This window comes from Miniopterus natalensis, chromosome 1 (assembly GCF_054644295.1).
Source record: "Miniopterus natalensis isolate mMinNat1 chromosome 1, mMinNat1.hap1, whole genome shotgun sequence".
Taxonomy (NCBI): domain Eukaryota; kingdom Metazoa; phylum Chordata; class Mammalia; order Chiroptera; family Miniopteridae; genus Miniopterus; species Miniopterus natalensis.
In genome coordinates, this window is record NC_142081.1 from 46,252,676 (window position 1) to 46,271,553 (window position 18,878).

Here is an 18,878-nt window from a genome sequence, read left to right on the forward strand (position 1 = left end):
TCAGATTCGAACCTGGGACTCTTTAGTCCGTGGGCTGACACTCTAACCACTGAGCCAGACTGGCTGGGGCTATCCTAACTTTAATAGTTACTTCACAGCTAAACCTGCTACCCTGAGAATAGGTACATGGCAGTTTCTGTTTTAGGCAAAGGGAAAAATTGACTAGTTCCCCTCAGGAAAGAATATTCATTTGCATTTCAAAATAAATGAATTAAAAACATTTTTTTTTTAATACAAAGTTTTCAGCAACTGTGTTTTTAACAGCATTTCTTACTCATGAGCTATTAAGTTGGTTTTGTGGACTAACCTGAAAACAAACTTTTAGCATTGGCTCTGCGGGAAACTTGTCTGTTTTTGGTGTGGTAAACGTTTTTAGTTTCAACCACCAGTCAGTTTTGAAGATGAGGGTTGGGAGGCCTGTAGTCTATCTGGAAGCTATTAACAGTTTTCATTCTGAAGCAATTTCTACTTGCCTAATCAGTTAAGTCAGTTATTATGTTAAGTGCCCAGCAGAATTTAGATGTAGGCCTTTGGAGAAATACAAAATGAGCATAAGGGCAGTGGCTGTGCATAAGGAATTTCTTCTCTAATGGTGAAGCAAGAGGCCATTGATACAGAATCGACTGATGGGTTGTAAGGTGTAGACCAAGTTTGACAATTTTATTTCAGAGAAAGCTTGAAGAAGAGAACTTAGGGAAGGCTTTGGTGGGGGTTATGAGTCCTGAGCTTAGCTATCAGACATCTGGTTATATCTGCAGTTAGTAGAATACCATTGAAAGGTTCTGCTACTTCTGGGAGTATTGAAGCTAGAGAATTCGAGTGGTGGAAGAAAAATGTATCATATATATCAAGTCAGTTAAGATGATGGGTTCATACGTAGGATTAATTTTTGCACAGTTTATTTTAGTGAAAAAGCATGACATTGTTAAAGCTTTTTTTGTTTGGGGCAGCTGTGAGCAGGTGGTTTAGAAGCAGTCAGCATTGGCTTTGTCAGATGATTGGGAGTAGAGAGTGATGCTACGGGGTAAACGTCTCTGGATGTTTTTTACTCTTAAGTAATAAAGTATTGGTTGTTAGCCCATTTTCCTTCTTTCGCAGGTAAAAAACAGGAAGCAGATGAGTTGAGTGGAGATGCTTCTGTGGAAGATGATGCTTTTGTCAAGGTAAAGTGTTAATTACTCAGGTTAAGATGTTTATTTTGAGCCTAGCATTTTGCATGATGAACTCATGCATTTTAATTGAATGATACTGAAGTATGTAGGTAGAACATAGAGACTATTATAATAATGTCAATCTCATTAATTCTCATAGTTGAAAAATATAATAAATAACTTTAGTTAAATGAGAATAAAGCTAAAAATAATGTTTGTCTGAGTTTTTAAGTAGAAATCTAAGACATAGGGGCCAGAGAAATAGCTACAGGACAATTGATGTGCTAGTTCTTGGACAAGGTACTACAATGAAGGGCATTGATATTTTCTTTCTTTAAAAAAAATGTTTTTATTGATTTTAGAGAGAGAGGAAGGGAGGGAGAGAGAGAAACATCAATTGCTTGCCTCCTGTATGCACCCCAACCACGGATCAAACCCCCAACCTGGGTATATGCCTGACTGGGAATTGAACCCGAGACCTTTCAGTGTATGGGATGACGCTCCAGCTGAGCCATACCAGCCAGACAATAATTTATTTGTCACCTGCCTATTGCATTTAGCTTTTGTATATAATATACAGAACCTAGATTAATGTAGTCCTTAAAATAGAGAGAAAATTGCTGCTGTTTTGCTACTTGGTAAAGATCAAATAAAGAAATTGGTTTTGTGCTTTAAAGATAAATAAGCCAGGCCTTTTGGCTCAAAAAAAAAAAAAAAGAATTTTTTTTTTCTCTTTTTGAAACAGACCAGCCAGAAAAATAATGTATGAATTTTAATTGAGGTTATGGCAGTTTTATATGCCAAATATTTTTTAATTGTAGTTAAGGTTTTTTTGTTTTTGGTTTACTGAAACATGATCTGCTACTTACTGATCATTAGGTCCCAAGTAGTGTGGCATTTGCAGAAATTATTTACTGAGCATAGTTCCTCTGAAATTGTGTACATTTATATCCCCATATATTTCATTTTCTGTGAACAGTTAGTCCATATTGTCAAAACATCTCCAGATGTCTGTGTTCCACCATGAAGAAAGCTATGTCCATTCTCCTGCCCATCCCTCCTACCATCCAGTTCTCTACCCTCCCCATGTTGCACACAGACCACACACCTCACACTTTGTACCTTGCACTTTTGAGAGCAAGTACAGAAATAAATAAATGTGTGGTTGAGGAGTTAACGTGAAATCAGATAATTTTAGGCAGTATTTGCCCTGGGATTCATTAACATTGAAGATTGCAGGCCTGTAATCAACTTTTGAGTCTTTAAGAGCTTTCAGCCTCTGTATTGTTTTCCATGTGGTATCTCTTCCTTTAGGTTTGTTCCCTTGCTCTTATTTTCTTTAGTTGTCTTCACCAGTGAGGATATGATTAAGCAAAAAGTATCCATAAGCTGGAAGAACATTGTGACTGAGTAAAAAGACCTTTCAGTTTTTAGATGTCTAACTTTCTTTCCGTTCTTCAGTTGATAAACATCTTACAGTCTTTTGAAATGTTACAAGAAGATATATGGTTCAAGTCAGCTTAATAGTACTGTCTCTAATATGTGCTGCAAAGGGTGCCTTTGTGTTATTATTAAATGAACCTGGTCAGAATGTCTAAAGAACAAAAGAGTTTTTTTTTGCTTTTTTTTTTAAATAAAGAAAATTCTATTTAAATATATGCTCAGCTTTTTTATATTTTTCATTTCATAAGTATCAGCATATATGATGTATTAGATAGAAATTAAGTTAATATACTTTCCTTGTTTTCCAGAGTTGGTAATTTTGGAATTTATAGTAATGGTGGGTCAGTATCACCTATTGCCTAGATATATAAGTAATACAGGAATTGCTTCCATTTTTAAGTGAGGAGACTGCTCAAAGTTGGCACTTTAAAACAGATGACGTTCCCTCGGTGACCTACCTTTTTACTTATTTGCACCTATTCTTCTGTCATACGATCACCTACTCAATTTTCAATCTCCAGTGTTCCCCCCCTCAGGCATGGTGAGGTTGGTCAAACCCTGTCCCGGAGATGCCCTGCTCCCTAAGCACTCCACATCCCAAAACAACCACATTTCTTCTCTTTGCCTGTCCCCTCAGAAACTTCTGTTCTCTTGCTGCAGTTCAGTTATGATTGATTAATAGTAATGCCCCTGCCCTTTTCTTAACCCAGAAACCTTTTTTTAAATCTGCTATATATACTATAAGAATAGGAAAGGAGGAAGGAATGTTCACTGCTTTCAACCCCTTTTCTGCAGTTAAAGAGGAAACTAAGAAGACTGCGGCTTTTCTTTGTTGTTACTGAAGTACCATGTACCCATAAACTTTGAAAGACAGACATTCCCTTAGAGAAATAATCCCAACCAGTGTTCCCCTGCCTAACTGGCATTGTGGCATAGTGATAGATATCAAGGCAAATACACTTAAATTAATTATTTGCATGTTTTTCAAGAACAGACATTTGTATAACAGTTGGGATGCCTTATTATTACTTAGAAACTTATGTCATAATATATGACTTTTGAGGTCTTTGACGTTAAACTCAACTATGGCACATGGAGAAATCAAGTCATTTCTTTGAAGCTATATCTTCTAAGTCAGCTCCTAGGATGTGAGTTGGTAAATATTAAGTGACTGGAACTTGAGAACATCTCTAGTAGCAATCCAGTTCATGTGTAGTTCAGTGTGAAAGATTTGGGAACTCAGAATGTGGTTTAATGACCTTGGTATTAAACTCCCCCTGGCCCCCATTTTTAAAGACATAGTTATTATATAAGGTAAAATGATTGAACTTTGACTTTGAGAATGTCAACATATGGTAAAATTTAAAACATGTAGAGATATAAATTACCAAAGACACTTGGTGGCTAGCCTACACTACTTTGCCTCTAGTTGTACCAAATTTTCTTGCCATTAAAAGGACTGTGAATTGGAGAATCAAGAGGCACATGAACAAGATGGAAGTGACGAACTAAAGGACTCTGAAGAGTTTGGTGAAAATGAAGAGGAAACTGTGCATTTGAAGGAGTTACTTTCCGAAGAAGAAAACAACAGAGCTCATGAATTAATAGAGGCAGAAGGAATAGAAGATATAGAGAAAGAGGACATCGAAAGTCAGGTCTTTAGCCAGCTGTTTTAAAACATGACTCAGATAAATTAAGTACTAAGTAATAAGTATTTCTTTCTAATTCAATGTGGAAATCTCAGAATTTTAAAAAATATATATTTTAAGTTATTTTAAAGCACCCAGAATCCTGCCACCTAAGATGATCTTTTTAATTTTTGCTCAATTTCCACATACGTATATATTTTTACTTAGTATCTATCATGCTATTTATTCTATATAATTGCTATTCTATATAATATTTCCACATAATGACTTCATAATCTGTGTTTTATACCATAATATATTAAACTGCTTTCTGTGTGTCTAATAGCCATTCCCTAAACTTGGAGGACATTTAGGCTTTAAGTTGTTTTTCACCCCAGTATGAATGGGTGTATTAATTTCACTCTGACCTTGCCGCCATTATCTGGTGATAATTTTTTTTTCTACTTTAGCAGATATAAAAGATTAATTAGCATTTCTTTGGAGATTAATTTGCATTTCTTTGGTTATTATCGAGGGTGGGAAGGTTACTTATGAAAGTATAATTTAAAAGCATATAATTTTTTCAAATCTTTTCTTTGAATGAAGTAGACGGTCTGTTCTGCTTTGAAGTGTGTTGGTACGAGTATGTCTAAATAAATCAGTGGATTGGGGAGTTGGTGCTGTCAGTGCTTAGTCACACTCCAAACACTTCTGTTCTCTCCTGATGAATGAAGGGCTCAGGAAAAAGACTTTTCTGATTCTCTCTCAGTGTGACTGTTTCTATGCTGGCAGAAAAAATTACATATTCCGAGTTGACTTAGTACCATGGCATTGACTTAGTACCATGGTATGATAGATGCTGGAAGGAACACAGGGCCAGTGATAGTTGGGTATAGCATAAAAGCATTCTCATGTTACCCAGATATTTTGTAAAGCAGCTGTTGTGTACCCTTTTACTTAGGAAATTGAAGCTCAAGAAGGTGAAGATGATACCTTTCTAACAGCCCAAGTAAGTTTACGTCTAGTCCTATGAATTTGATATTGTGGGTGGAAGGGCTTGGAAGAGGAATCTTATTTTGACTTTGTAATTCTCTAATTCATAAAACTGCCTTATATTTAATACTAAGTTATTTCTGTGGTATATACAAGATACTTAAAATAGGCAGCCAAAATTTCTGTTGCCACAACCATATTTGGAAGTTGTTATAACAAGGTTTCTACCATTTTCAGAATAAAAACAAAAACAGTCCATCCTTTCTAGAAAGCGTAACTCTGATTACCAGTCTTGTGAGAAGTCTGCACTGTGCTTAATTTTTCCCCCTGTGTCACTTTGATGTAAAATAAGTCATTGAAAAGTACTAATCTCTTTTAAAGCTTTATTTAAATTTTTGTAAATTTAACACTCCTAGGATGGGGCTAGTATAAAAATAATAAAAACCTAGAAATGTACTTGAGGTGTGTATGTGTGTGTTGAAAATGATCGCTCTTGTATTGTGTGTTAAAGTATGTTTTTGGTATATGTGTTGTGCATGGTGTACATTTTAAAGCATGACTTACAGATGCTGTAAACAGACATTTATAGCTCAGTTTCTGCAGTGGTTTTTTTTTTCTTAGGTTTTTTTTTAAATTGTCCTTTGTTTTGTTCCTCATATCTGTACTCAAGAGCCCTTGTTCATGTGTCCTCTTTAAATAGTAAACTTTCAAATAGAGATAGGGGTTCCCTCTGTTTACTAGATTTAGGAAAAATAGTGATTAGTTCAGTTTTTTCCTCACTGTAATATCTACTAGAAGCGAATATATATATATGTGTATATATATACACATATATATATAGAGTCGGGTTTATGTTCACAGACTGCTTAGCTGATCGCCTCTGGTCATACCTTCTTTCCCGCAGTTTTCTTCCCTTTGAAATGCTGGTGAGCCACAAATGCTAGTGGGACTATATATTGGCTCTCTGTGTTTATTGCAATGGGGAGAAATGTTTCTGATAATTTAGATTATTCAGGAAGGAAATGTTATGCCTGTGAAAGTGTATAGACTTGTCCCCAACACTGTTTCCTAGTACTACGCTCATTTCTGAGTGATAGAGTAGATCAGGAAGATAATTCCCATGTGGAGGAGGAGTGCCTTTTTCTCGATTACTAATTTGCAAAAAGGTGGAGCTGAGTTCTTCATATACTTTGGCAACTAGCTTTTTAAATTTCCATCAGAGGCCAGTCCTACAGTTGTGCAGACTGTGAGTTGTATGAAGACATCATGTCTAAGGGTACCTGTTCACATAAGAGCCTATATATATATTGTATCTTAAGGAATGGGTGCCTTTTTCTAACTTCACAAATTTTTATGGGCTAGATAGAGATGGTATTGTTCCCATTCCATCCTGATAATGAAAAAAGTTATTTATTTCTCATCAGGTGGCAAGTTTTGCCTTATTGTATCAAAAGATAGGGAGGTTACATCTTCAGAGAAGTTTTCTTAAAGTAAAATGACTTTTTCCTCTTTCTAAATAATGTATAGTGAAACATTATACATTAATGTTTAATGTATTTCATCATGATCTAATGTGTCTAAACATGCTTAATGAATTTATGAATATATTGTCTTACTGTGTGTGTATTAGGAAAACTACATAGAGTGGAACCATCACCCAGCTTCAGCTATTGCCAACTCATGAGCAGTCTTGTTTCCTCTATAGTTTCATTCCCTTTCCTTTTCTGCGTTATTGAAACAAATCCTGGGCATCATATTTTGCTTAAAATTTTTCAGTATGTATCTCTAGAGGAGAACTCTTTTTTTTATATTATCATTTCTAATACTAGATTTTAATTTCATCAAATATAGTTAGTATTCAAATGTTTAATTGTCTGTAGTTTGTTTTTTATTTATTTTTTAAATTATTTTTTAAAATATATCTTTATTGATTTCAGAGAGAGGAGAGGAGAGGGAGAGAGAGAGAGAAACATCAGTGATCAGAGAGTCATTGATCGGCTGCTTCCTGCACGCCCCCCTGACTGGGGATGGAGCCCGCAACCTGGCATGTGCCCTGACTGGGAATCGAACCCCGACTGCCTGGATCCTAGGCCGATGCTCAACCGCTGAGCCATGCCAGCGGGGCTGTAGTTTGTTTTTTTAAAATAGGTTTTGTTTGGATCCAGATACAAATAAAATCTATACATTGTGATTAATTAAAATAACTATTCAGGTCTCTTAATCTTTAGGTTGTTCCTTCCATTTCCCCCGCCCCTGTGCCCTTTTTTTCTATACATTGTGATTAATTAAAATAACTATTCAGGTCTCTTAATCTTTAGGTTGTTCCTTCCATTTCCCCCGCCCCTGTGCCCTTTTTTTTTTTTTAATACATCTTCATTGATTTCAGAGAGAGGAAGGGAGAGGGGGAGAGTGAGAAACATCAGTGATGAGAGAGAGTCATTGATCGGCTGCCTCCTGCACACCCCCGACTGGGGATCAAGCCCGCAACCTGGGCACGTGCCCTGACCAGGAATCTAACCATGATCTCCTGGATCCTAGGTTGATGCTCAACCACTGAGCCACGCCCGGCTGTGCCCCTCTGCCTTTTATTTGTTGAAGAAATTGAGTTGTTTATCATGTAGAGCAGGGATGGGGAATGTCTAGCGCATGGGCCGTATATACAGACCGAGAAATCATTTGGTCTGGTCCTGCCAAAGCAACCGCAGGTGGAACTTGAAATTTAGTAAATCTAGGGGCTTTTTTCATAGCTGATTTTTAGATTGATAGTTTTGTATGGCCCTCGAATGATGTTATGATTATCCAAATGGCCTGTGGCAGAAAAAAGGTTCCCCACCCCTGCTGTAGAGTAAGAGTTGGCAGAGTTTTTTTTAAAGGGCCAGGTAGAAAATATTTTAGCCCTTGTGGGCCATACAGCCTGTCACACCTCTTCAACTCTGTTGTTGTGTGAAAGCACCCGTAGACTGTAGGTAAGTGAATGGACATAGCTGTTTCAATAAAAATATTACAAAATGAGGCATCTAGTGTAGTTTGCCAGTTCCTGTGTAGAGCTTCCAAAGTCTAGATTTTGCTGAGTACATTCCTGCACACAGTTATTCCACATGTTCCTCTTTATGCTGTATTTCCTGTAAATCGGTAAGTTGGTTATAGGATCTAGAGGCTTGCTAGCCAATTCAGGGCACCCCCACCTGCCAACACACAACTACTTCATAGGTAGTGTGTTCCTCCATTCGGATTCATATCATGCCTGGTTGTACCATCTTGATGATGGTGCCAATCATTGATATTCCACATCCCATTGATTAAAGTGGTGATACTATAATTCTGTCTTTTTTTCCTTATGTAATACCTGGAATGCTTCTAGAAAGAGAAGCTTCTCATTTCCTGTTGGGTTTCTCAGGGGTACCGTTTACAAGGAAAGCCACGGTAGATGTTAGGTTCTTATCCTTTTGTTTTTCAGTTCTCAGAATAATGAGCTGGTTCACTAATATCTCTAACAGTGACTAATGAGGTTTTAATTTTTTCCCCCTTAGTTTCATTTTGAACTCATGGATTTAAATATATTTAATATATTTCAGTCCATTGTAGTTATTATTATTAGTGCTCAAATGGTCCCATCTGTAACTAGGGAGAGCCTCCGCAAGTTGGCTCCTGTTTTCTTTCAACACGACCCTAGTAGTCTGATTGCCTCCTTCCTTTCTGGTATGTACTGATGTTCTAGTTCCTGCTCCAGACCGCAAACTAGCCATTTTTTCTTTTATTGATAAATGGTATTTCAAGACAGCAATCTCAGTGGTGGAGTATTCATTGCCGATGAGTTATTCATGTTTTCTAGCATTTTCAATGTACAGAGCTAGAGAATGTGTGTTTTTTAAGATAAAATAGCTTTTGAGTTCATAGGGATGCTTCTAAGTTAATGACTTTATCTAACAGCACACCCAAGACAGTCTCAGGATGATAATACCAGCAGTAATATGATTATTGAAAATAATTTAATATTTTTCCCCCCAGTTAAGTCTCTTCTAAGGATATACCCCTCTAAGAATGAACAAGCTACTGTTTTTTTATACTAGTTCTGCTCTGTATGGTTATACTATCACCTGCTAATACATACTTAGGTTGACTTGTTTCATTTTATTTTTGGGTTTTAGGTATAGCTTTTTAAAAAATTAAATCTGCAACTTCTTGTGAGTCTGTAATTATTTCAAAATAAAAAATTAGAAAATTTAATCTTATTTTAAAATTTCTTAAATTATTTACATGGTTCCAAGGTCAAAGCTATAAGATAAGATATATTCGAAAAAGTCCCCTTTACCGATCCCCTTATTGGTAAACTTAAAAGTCATGATTTATCTTTCTATTATTTGCTTTTAAAAATATAAGCAAATACATAGTATATTTCTATTGAGATGTATTTATTTAAGGCCAATCTTCAGGCTTTGACTTAAAGCCTAAATCTTTAGCCTTTAGGTGTTAGCCTCTAAACAGTGTCATACTAGATAGAATTTGGTACATATAGCCTTGTTTTTGTCTTAGTAATCATTGCTTCTCCTAGGATAAAATTAAAAGAAATAGAGAAGCTTTGGGTTTGTATTATGTCTGTATATGTATCATTTAGACAGGAAAATTTTCCCATTTTCGTTCTTGTATTTCTTGGTTTGTTTCCTTATTGCAAGGATTTTTAGGCTTATTTTTGACTTTTGGTTTAACCTGAGTAGTGCTATGTTTACTGCACATAACAGTAAAATAAATATGCACTGATGTGTGGCTTATCTTTTTTATTAACCCTAGTTGATTTTGTGCTTCACCCCCATGGTAATTGTTTTTATGTTCTAGAAGCTGGGTAGGAGTCTTCTCCTAGGGGCATTTAAGTATACGGAATAAAGCACTATTTTGAGAAACTAAAGTTATGAATTCCTTCAGAAGGCATGTTGAATAATTTGACATCTAAAGCCTCGGCAGCCTAGTAAGGCAAACCTTCTAGTTAGTTCAGCAGCTAGAAATGACATTTCTAACTGGTAGGAACCATACCAGAAAAGATATTTTTTTACATCACAGTGTACAGTATATTTAAAGTTTGCTTTTTAGAATAGCAAATAATTTGGCCATTTTTTTTTTTTTGAACCTATCAATACTGCATCTTTAAAAGATGAACTTGGAAGTGGTGTGCTGTTGGCATCACAGATAGATAAATGAGAGGCAAATTGCATTCCTTAAATTCATTTGATCTGCTTTTAAGTAAGAATTAAGGTATTCTAGTTTCCTTATCTCTCCAAGATAAATTACTAAAGTCAGAGAGTTTGTAAGAAAAAGATTTATCGATAATTCCAGCATATAACTCATCCTTTGCAATTGCCAGTTGCAATTGCCTATTGCTCCACCCAAATTAAAGCTGTATATTTCTTTCCTTTCCATTCCAAATGTTGCAGATTAGAAATGTAACTATTACAACTAAATCCAGTACAACAATTTGAGTACAATAATTGAGATTATTACAGCGTAATATAATGGATTTATGTAATACTATTCACATTGCCATCAATAATCAACTTATTTTGGACTATTTTACCTTCTAAGCCTGTGGCTTAGTGGTTCAGTATTTTTAGTTTTTGTCATATTGCTTTAGTGTATAAAACAATTGGTCATTCCTTAATTGGGGCACTTGTGGGTTAACTTAAAGTAAAAAATCATTAAAATGACAAAAATATGCTTGTTATCCAAATGTAGTTTTGATCATATGGTAAAATATTTGATATTTTAAGGAATACATGCTTTTATATGAATCGGAAATTGTGTTGTAAGATAAATATGCCATTTAAAGTTTTGTTTACAGTTAAATGTTGCTGAGTCTTTCACTGCTAGGCTGTGACTCTAAAGCATGTGAGTGGTTCTTAAGTTGTAGTCCTTGGACCAAGGGCATCAGCATCACCTGAAACCTTGTTAGAGATACAAATTCTTAAGCTCCATTCTAGACCTGAATCAGAAGCTCAGGGATTGGTTCTCAGCAATCTGTGTTTTAACAAGCCCTCCCAGGGGATGCTGATATAGACTCCAAGTTTGAGAAGCACTACCCTAAGGCTTTGTATGTGGTAAATTCATACCACCTTGACTGAAAGTCACCTATTTTTACGCATCCCTTAATTTTTTCATTGCTGAGACTATAATGCATATTACTGTGCTTATTCGTTATGATCTTTAATTTGGGAAAATGTTGGTTCTATCTTTGCGCGATTACTTCAGGAATTTTTGCAGTATTTGCTTGGTGTAAAGGTTTTTCCCTTTGGTGTTCCTGTTCAAGGTAGCACACACTTAATTTTAGATTAGGTGAAGATCACATTTTAAATTCAGGCATTTAAAAAAAGTGTTAACTTGTTTTAATTACCTTTAGCACAGATACCATTTTTAAAGTGGCTGGCCACCAGTGTCTGTGTGGCAATTATGAATTCATTTTTAACAGATAAGAAGGAATGGATAATTTGAAACTAACTACTTTTGTAGTCTTCCTTCTTTCTTCTGTTCTGAGATACCTAAAAAGGGAGTAGGGTTTTTGTTTATTTTCTCTATTAATATGCATTTAAGCTCAGGAAAGTGTATGTATGTCTTCAAGTTGTATTTTCTGGTACTATTCTGAATAGTATGCCTTAAGAGTGAACTGAGTTACATAAAATAATCAGGTCATTCTTTTTATTGGCAGCTCTTAGTATGAGTAAGATTTGGGTTATATAAACTAGCTTTGGATACTGAAAATAAATAATGCAGTTCATTGTTGATCTAGTTTTTGATGGATTTGCCTGTTTTATTTATTGGGCATGTGCCACATTTCTTTAAATGGGCCCTGGTTTTTATTGGAAGAGTCCACATTGGTTAGTGATAGGTATCCCTAATTAATATTGTTAAATTATATAGCGATTTAAGTTGACTGGTTTCGTACTATTAGTAAAGTGCAGTTTTAAGTTAATTCATTTTACATTTGATTATTCTTTGAATTTCAGGATGGGGAGGAAGAAGAAAATGAGAAAGGTATGTGTGATGCTAAGTGATATAAACATGGCTGACATGTAGAAGCAGTAAGTTCTGTGCAAATAAAGCATTCCTTGTTTGAAATACTATTTTTGAAATAGTTTATTTTCAAATTTATCAATTTAGTGAATTAAGTTAATATCTTGATTTTATTTTTCAATTGGTTTTAATTTTCTTCTCACACTTCAGATATGTTATAACTTAATGGTGCATATTAGTTACTGTGGTGGACAATGCCATTTTTTATTTAACCTAATTGTAATTTAAGAACATACTTCTGGCATACGGTAAGTTGATTATATCCATAACACTGGCACTGCAGTAACTCATACGTGCTTATTAGAGTTGTACCATATAAACGGATAGTTAATTTTGCAACTATTCCTAAAAATGGTGGGTGACCAGGAGACTGGCTTTTTGTTTGCTGCTTAGACAAACTTTCATACAGTCTTCTGACAGTTTTAGTAGCTTAGGGGAGCTGTCTCATACAACTACAGGGACACTGTAGCAGTACATGTGGTCAGTGCAAGATTTTGGAAGAGCTCTTGGACAGAAGTCAAAGGATCCTTCTTTGGACTAGAAAGGACATGGAGCAGGGTTCTAAGCAACACAAAATAAAAGGCCTAGAAGCAATGAAGCAAAGCTACTGACTGAAAATCTCACATGCCTGAAGCCTTTCTATTTTGGGGGAATCCAAGACATCTTTGAAAATGATAACTCCGGGACTGACTGGACAGGATGAAGACTGGAAATAAGCAATTTCCTGAACATAATGGAGCAGGCCACCTTCGGAGCCTCCGTAGCAGCCTTCCACGTGATTCTGGCCCACCCAAGAACTGAGGAAGACGGATGAAGATGGGCCCTGAAACACTTTGAAGACGGACTGGTATCCTCAGGGTGTGACCTTGCAAGGCGTCGTCATGGGAGTTCCGAAGGTCGCAAGGGCTAAGTCCCAAGATGATTGGAACATTGCAAAACAAACCTCCACATTCGTCACTGTCTCATGGAGGGGAAAAAATCTTCCACATGCCATTAACTTACAACCAGAAATGAAGAGCTGGTATCCTCTGGATGGAACCATTTTTTCACTTTTGTTGTTTGGTATCTGTATATAGGGATCATTTTTGCCCGTGAAGAATAAGTGATCCTGGGGAAAGGATTGTTTATGTTAGTTAATACCCTTGTGTTTTTTCCCTAACCTTCCATCAGTGCTAATAACTGGCTTTATATTTTCTAGGTCCTATTCTAGCTTATGAATATGAAATTGTTTAAACTTCTTGTTTTGCCATATTTATTCCTGTTAAATCCTCTTAGATATAGCAGGTTCTGGTGATGGTACACAAGAAGTATCTAAACCTCTTCCTTCAGAAGGGAGCCTAGCTGAGGCTGATCACACAGCTCACGAAGAGATGGAAGCTAATGCGACTGTGAAAGAAGCTGAGGATGACAACATCTCGGTCACAATCCAGGCTGAAGATGCCATCACTCTGGATTTTGATGGTGATGACCTCCTAGAAACAGGTAAAAATGTGAAAATTACAGATTCTGAAGCAAGTAAGCCAAAAGATGAGCAGGACGCCATTGCACAGAGCCCGGAGAAGGAAGGCAAGGGTTATGAGATGAACGCGAACCGAAAAGATGGTAAGAAGGAAGACTGCGTGAAGGGTGATCCTGTCGAGAAGGAAGCCAGAGAAGGTTCTAAGAAAGCAGAATCTGGAGACAAAGAAAAGGATACTTTGAAGAAAGGGCCCTCGTCTACTGGGGCCTCTGGTCAAGCAAAGAGGTTTGTTTTTCTATGTCAGTTCTTTACGATACTGAATTCCAGCATTCAATAAGATCACTCTACATTAAGGGGGTGGCTTCAAGACCATGTACAGTAATTAGTACTTATGATCCTGCCTATAATATTTTTGACCGTCATAAGTTACTTAAAAAAAAAATTTCAAGATCTTCATAATATGCAGTGTGTTCTACTGATTGCATTGTCGAATTGTCAGCATATATTTGGTTTTTTTGTTGTTTTTTGTTTTTTGTTTTTTCACATTGACAATTTTTTTTATTTTTAAAAATCCTTGTGATGATGGTTAATGAACAACTATCAGTCCTAACAACACAAATGAAGTCAAGTCCCAGTTCTGAAATCTGGAGAAGATGGCCATATATCCACTGAATAGAATTGTCAGAAAATCTAGATCTTCAGGCATCTTGGGGAAAATCAGTACAAGAATCCTAAGGGAATCATTTGTTCAAATAACCTAATCTAGATCTTTGGATTGTTAATTTGTGTAAATAGTACCAGTTTGAAATATAGTCAATATCAAGCTGTTCGATTTCTGTTTCTTTGTTTTTTGTTTTCAATTTTCTTTTGGTGATTTGCTTCTTTAGCTCTTCAAAGGAATCTAAAGATAGCAAGACATCATCCAAAGATGACAAAGGTAAGGGATTTTTTTTCTATTTAGTTCAGTGGTAAATTGTGTATTTACATTTAAAAAGGAATAATTGCATGGGGTTCGTTTGACAGTCCTTAAAATTGACATACTAAAAATGTTGGGTGGCCTTTGTGTAAATTATGGAGTTAGACTACAGCATGTGATTGAAGCATTACCCTTTTATTTGTAAACTAGTTTGAGTATGCTAAAAACCCATTTGGAATGTGTTTTTAACGTTATTTTCAAGCAACTGTATTGAACGTTAATATGATATTTTATTTTCCTACATTATAATTTCAGAAGTATTTTATCTAGTTGCAGTCATTTGTAACCTCTACACATTACCACAACCTTTCCCTGTTCTTTGTAGTAGGAAATGTGCTATAAATTATACTTGTATATATTTGTGGAATATGATATTTAAAAGAAAATCAGTCTTTAATATTTGTTTTTACATTTTTCATTCTTCAATCAGGGCACACTTCTATTAATGTAGCCCGTATGCAGTATATTTTAATTCTTCAGAATTTCCTAATTTGACTTATTTTGGGTTTATGGGAATCTTATGTAGGAAAATAGTTTTATTTTAAATTCTTATAAGCTTAAAGGTGCAATATTTGATTGCTTCCTGTTACTGGGAAGTCTCTGGTTATCTCACAGCTATGTGTTATAGTTTCATCTTGTACATATGCTGTCTACATGAAAAATATTTCTTGTTTTCTAAAAAAGCATTTTAAGAGAAATAACATTCAGGTAATAAAAGTTCCAAAATGCCTCTTAAGTGCTCCCCCCAAAAGGAGTGTTGTGTGTCCTGTATGGTATATTTAGTGTATTTTCTAGGCATATTTTACTAGTTGGAAATTTTATGATTGATTTATTAATTTACAATTAATTGCATTAGCTACATCCCTTACAGCTTTGGTTAATAGGTAAGATATAATGCATTTATTAAGTGTTATCCTTTAAATTCAGAAGGAGTAGTCTTGGTTAAATGTTAACTTTCTCCTATTAAAAATTTTTAAATCTGTAATTAGAGAAGTATGTGTGCCCAAATGTTACTGGTAACATAAAAAAGATACACATGCTTTTGGTTCACATTTCAAAAGATAAAACAGATCCTTTTGATAAATGTGCTCTTAAGAATATACATACATCAACTATTCATATTTAAAATACTCAAACCAGGTATATGTTGTCTCCTCATAAGTCTGTGTTGACTAATTCTTCAGCTAAAACTTTGGTATGTAGTTTTTAAAAACATTGAAAATTTTATTCTTTCTACATATATTAAACTTGAAGCTATTAAAATTGTTACTTTTAATTGCATATATACTGTTTCTCTTATAGTGCGTAAGAATTAGCTTCCAAATAAAGTCCAATGAATGAAAGTTCCCCTTGTATAGCAGCACATTTGAAGAAAAGCACTGAAGGGTGACTGAGTAGGCCTGTATTCTAAGAATTGTCATTTGTATGTGTGAAACTAATTTGTGTATGGAAATAATGCAGAAATGATTCATACAACCATTTACCTATTCTCAAGAATGTGTAAGGTTTCTGTTTTTATTCTTGTAATTAATGTGTTGTAGAGGATTGTCCTTTATTAAATCCAGGGTTAGGCAACTGCATGTAATTCCCACTTTCTCTTACCCTTTCTCTAATAGAGAATGAAAATGAGCTGGTTGGTTAGTCTTTGTTATTAAACATTTAAATCCTTGAAAACAGTTTATCCCTTGCTTTGATTTTTCCCTCTTGCACTCCCAATTTTTCAGAATCTAAAGCCCATAACAAATACAAGTAACTAAACAGTCTTACGCTCCTAGATGACTGCTTCCTGGTTGCCTGTATTTATTTATGCAGTGGTAGAGTATAAATTATTACACTTAACAGCAAAGGTCCAAGACATGTAGTTGATTTTTTTGCCCACTTAAAACTCATGTAGTAGGAAGTGTGTGGTGCTCAGACTTGTTTCCTCACTGCCATTGTGTTGCCTGTTGTGGTTGGTTTTGGTACAGTAAGCTCATACTGTCAGAATTAAATGGGAGGCTTTTGTAGTTCTGAAAGAATTTGGTCCTAACAATTTTGTTTTTAAAAAATCCAAGTGAGATGCTTAAACGTCTGATACTGAATCTTTTCTAGGAAGTACAAGTAGTACTGGCGGCAGCAGTGGAAGCTCAACTAAAAATATCTGGGTTAGTGGACTTTCTTCTAACACTAAAGCTGCTGATTTGAAGAACCTCTTTGGCAAATACGGAAAGGTATGTTCTTTTTACCTTTTTATCCCTCTTTCTGTATCTCCATTTGAAATGGACTTATTGAAAACAGTATTACAGAAACTCTCCTAATTTCTTGTTTTTCTTAGGATTGTTATAGGCATAATTATTGAGTTGTGTGGTCATGGTGAGTTTCATCATATTATCTCACTCTGAGTCCTGGGGGTCTTTGTATTAAGAGCTCATATTTTGATCCCATTTAAGCCACGAACTGAGTTTCATTCATCCTGATTTTTCTAGGGCCTAGGATTGCTGAGGCTGATGTGTGGTCGCCTGGAAAATATAGGTAGACTAATACTAAGCAGAGGGATATAGAATTGGAAAAAACAGAACAAACGTGGTCCTCGCCGTTCAGTGCCGGAGGAAATGGAGAACTAGTGGAAGGATACTTACTCAGAGGCGACACGCGCTGCGCTGTGCGAGCAGGGGAGGCTTTCCTGTGGTTTGGGTCATTAGGCAGAGTTTCTCTGACAAATAGAGGAGAACTAACGGAAGAGATAAATAGTCAATAATGAATAGTCAATATTCACTGAATAGTTACTGAGTTTCAATTGATCCTGTAACCCTTAGGCACTCCCTACTTTCTACTTTACATTTAAAAATACATCGTATGTTAACCTACTCCAGTGTATGCTTATTGATAACAGGGTTTTTATAGGCTTTCAAATATTTATTAAAACAGCCCAGCCGGTTGAGCCTCGACCTAGGACCCAGGTGATCGGGGTTCAATTTCCGGTCAGGGCACATTCCCGGGTTGCAGGCTCTATCAGTGACTTTCTCGTTATTGATGTGTCTATCTCTTTCTCTTCCTTTCCTTTCCTCTCTCTGAAATCAATAAAGATATATTAAAAAACAAACAAACAAATATTTATTAAAACTATTGGTAAATAGACATTAATGCATATTATAAAAATCTATTCTGTTGATTTTAGGAGTTGATTTTTTTTCTAATTTAATTAGTTCTTACAAGTGTCAGATACAGAACACTGAGAACTGTAGTCCCATGATCAGCTGTGGACACTTTTTTTCTTTTTTCAAGAATAGTATATTGAATTTAAGAGAGACGGAGGGAGAGGGGGGGAGAGAGAGGAACATTCATGTGAGAGAGAAACATCAATCGGTTGCCTCCTGCAGGGGATCAAACCTGCATCTTGGGCATATGCCCTGACCAGGGATCAAACTGGCTACTTTCTGGTGCTTGGGATGCCACCCAACCATCTGAGCCACACTGGCCAGTGCAGCTGTGGTACACTTTTTGTTTTATTTTCAACAATTTATTGTTAGAGATAAAAAAACAATATTTTAATGTTGGCATTTATTAGGACTAAAACTATATAAGGATACCACACACTTGATAAAATTGCTCTTGGCGCAAATTGGCCTTTCCCAGAGTTGAAGATAAAAGCTGAGTTTCCAGCCGTCTATACCATAAAACCTCCTAAGCCTGGTTTCCCTTTTCCTGGCATTATGTCTGTGTTCCTCTTTGTTCAGCACTAGATTGATCTCTCACTTTTTTCCTCACTCACCCATTTCTGCCTTGTATCTCCTAACTATTCATTTTATAGAACTGAAATTGTCGCTTTTATGTTGGCAGACTAAATTTTAAAAGGACATATATGGAAAGTGTGTCTTTGTAGAGTACAGTATTTAGGATGTATTTTTAAGGCTGCTTTTTTTATATATGACTATTTTTGAAAGCTTATAGGAATTCATAGAACAGTGTTAAAACTCATTTAGAAACTTTGTAGACACCCTTTTTTCCCCCTCTAAGAGATTCAGGGCGGCCTATAACGGAAATTTTGGCCCAAATCTAATTGAGAATGTCATTTGCTTTCATTAAATGAACCATTGCCTCATTGATGTGACTAATTGTATTTTGGCTGTGTATTTTAAAAAATAAAAAATAAAAGTAGGTTAAATTGCTTTTTGACATTTTAAATTGTTCTC

At 35.6% G+C, this 18,878-nt stretch overlaps 1 protein-coding gene across 4 annotated transcripts in view; it reads left to right on the top strand.

Annotated features, from left to right (window-relative positions):
• The window catches only part of SLTM (SAFB like transcription modulator), a 43,794-nt gene that overhangs the window by 10,390 nt on the left and 14,526 nt on the right, over positions 1-18,878 (top strand). For 2 of the 4 annotated variants that reach the window (XM_087821203.1, XM_087821206.1), the window contains exons 3-9: positions 1,099-1,163; positions 4,052-4,249; positions 5,184-5,231; positions 12,205-12,232; positions 13,547-14,015; positions 14,618-14,667; positions 16,798-16,916. In XM_087821203.1, coding sequence (XP_087677329.1) covers positions 1,099-1,163; positions 4,052-4,249; positions 5,184-5,231; positions 12,205-12,232; positions 13,547-14,015; positions 14,618-14,667; positions 16,798-16,916 — 977 coding nt within the window. The remainder of the gene's footprint in view (positions 1-1,098; positions 1,164-4,051; positions 4,250-5,183; positions 5,232-12,204; positions 12,233-13,546; positions 14,016-14,617; positions 14,668-16,797; positions 16,917-18,878) is intronic. The other 2 variants (XM_087821205.1, XM_087821211.1) reach the window with 2 other exon arrangements.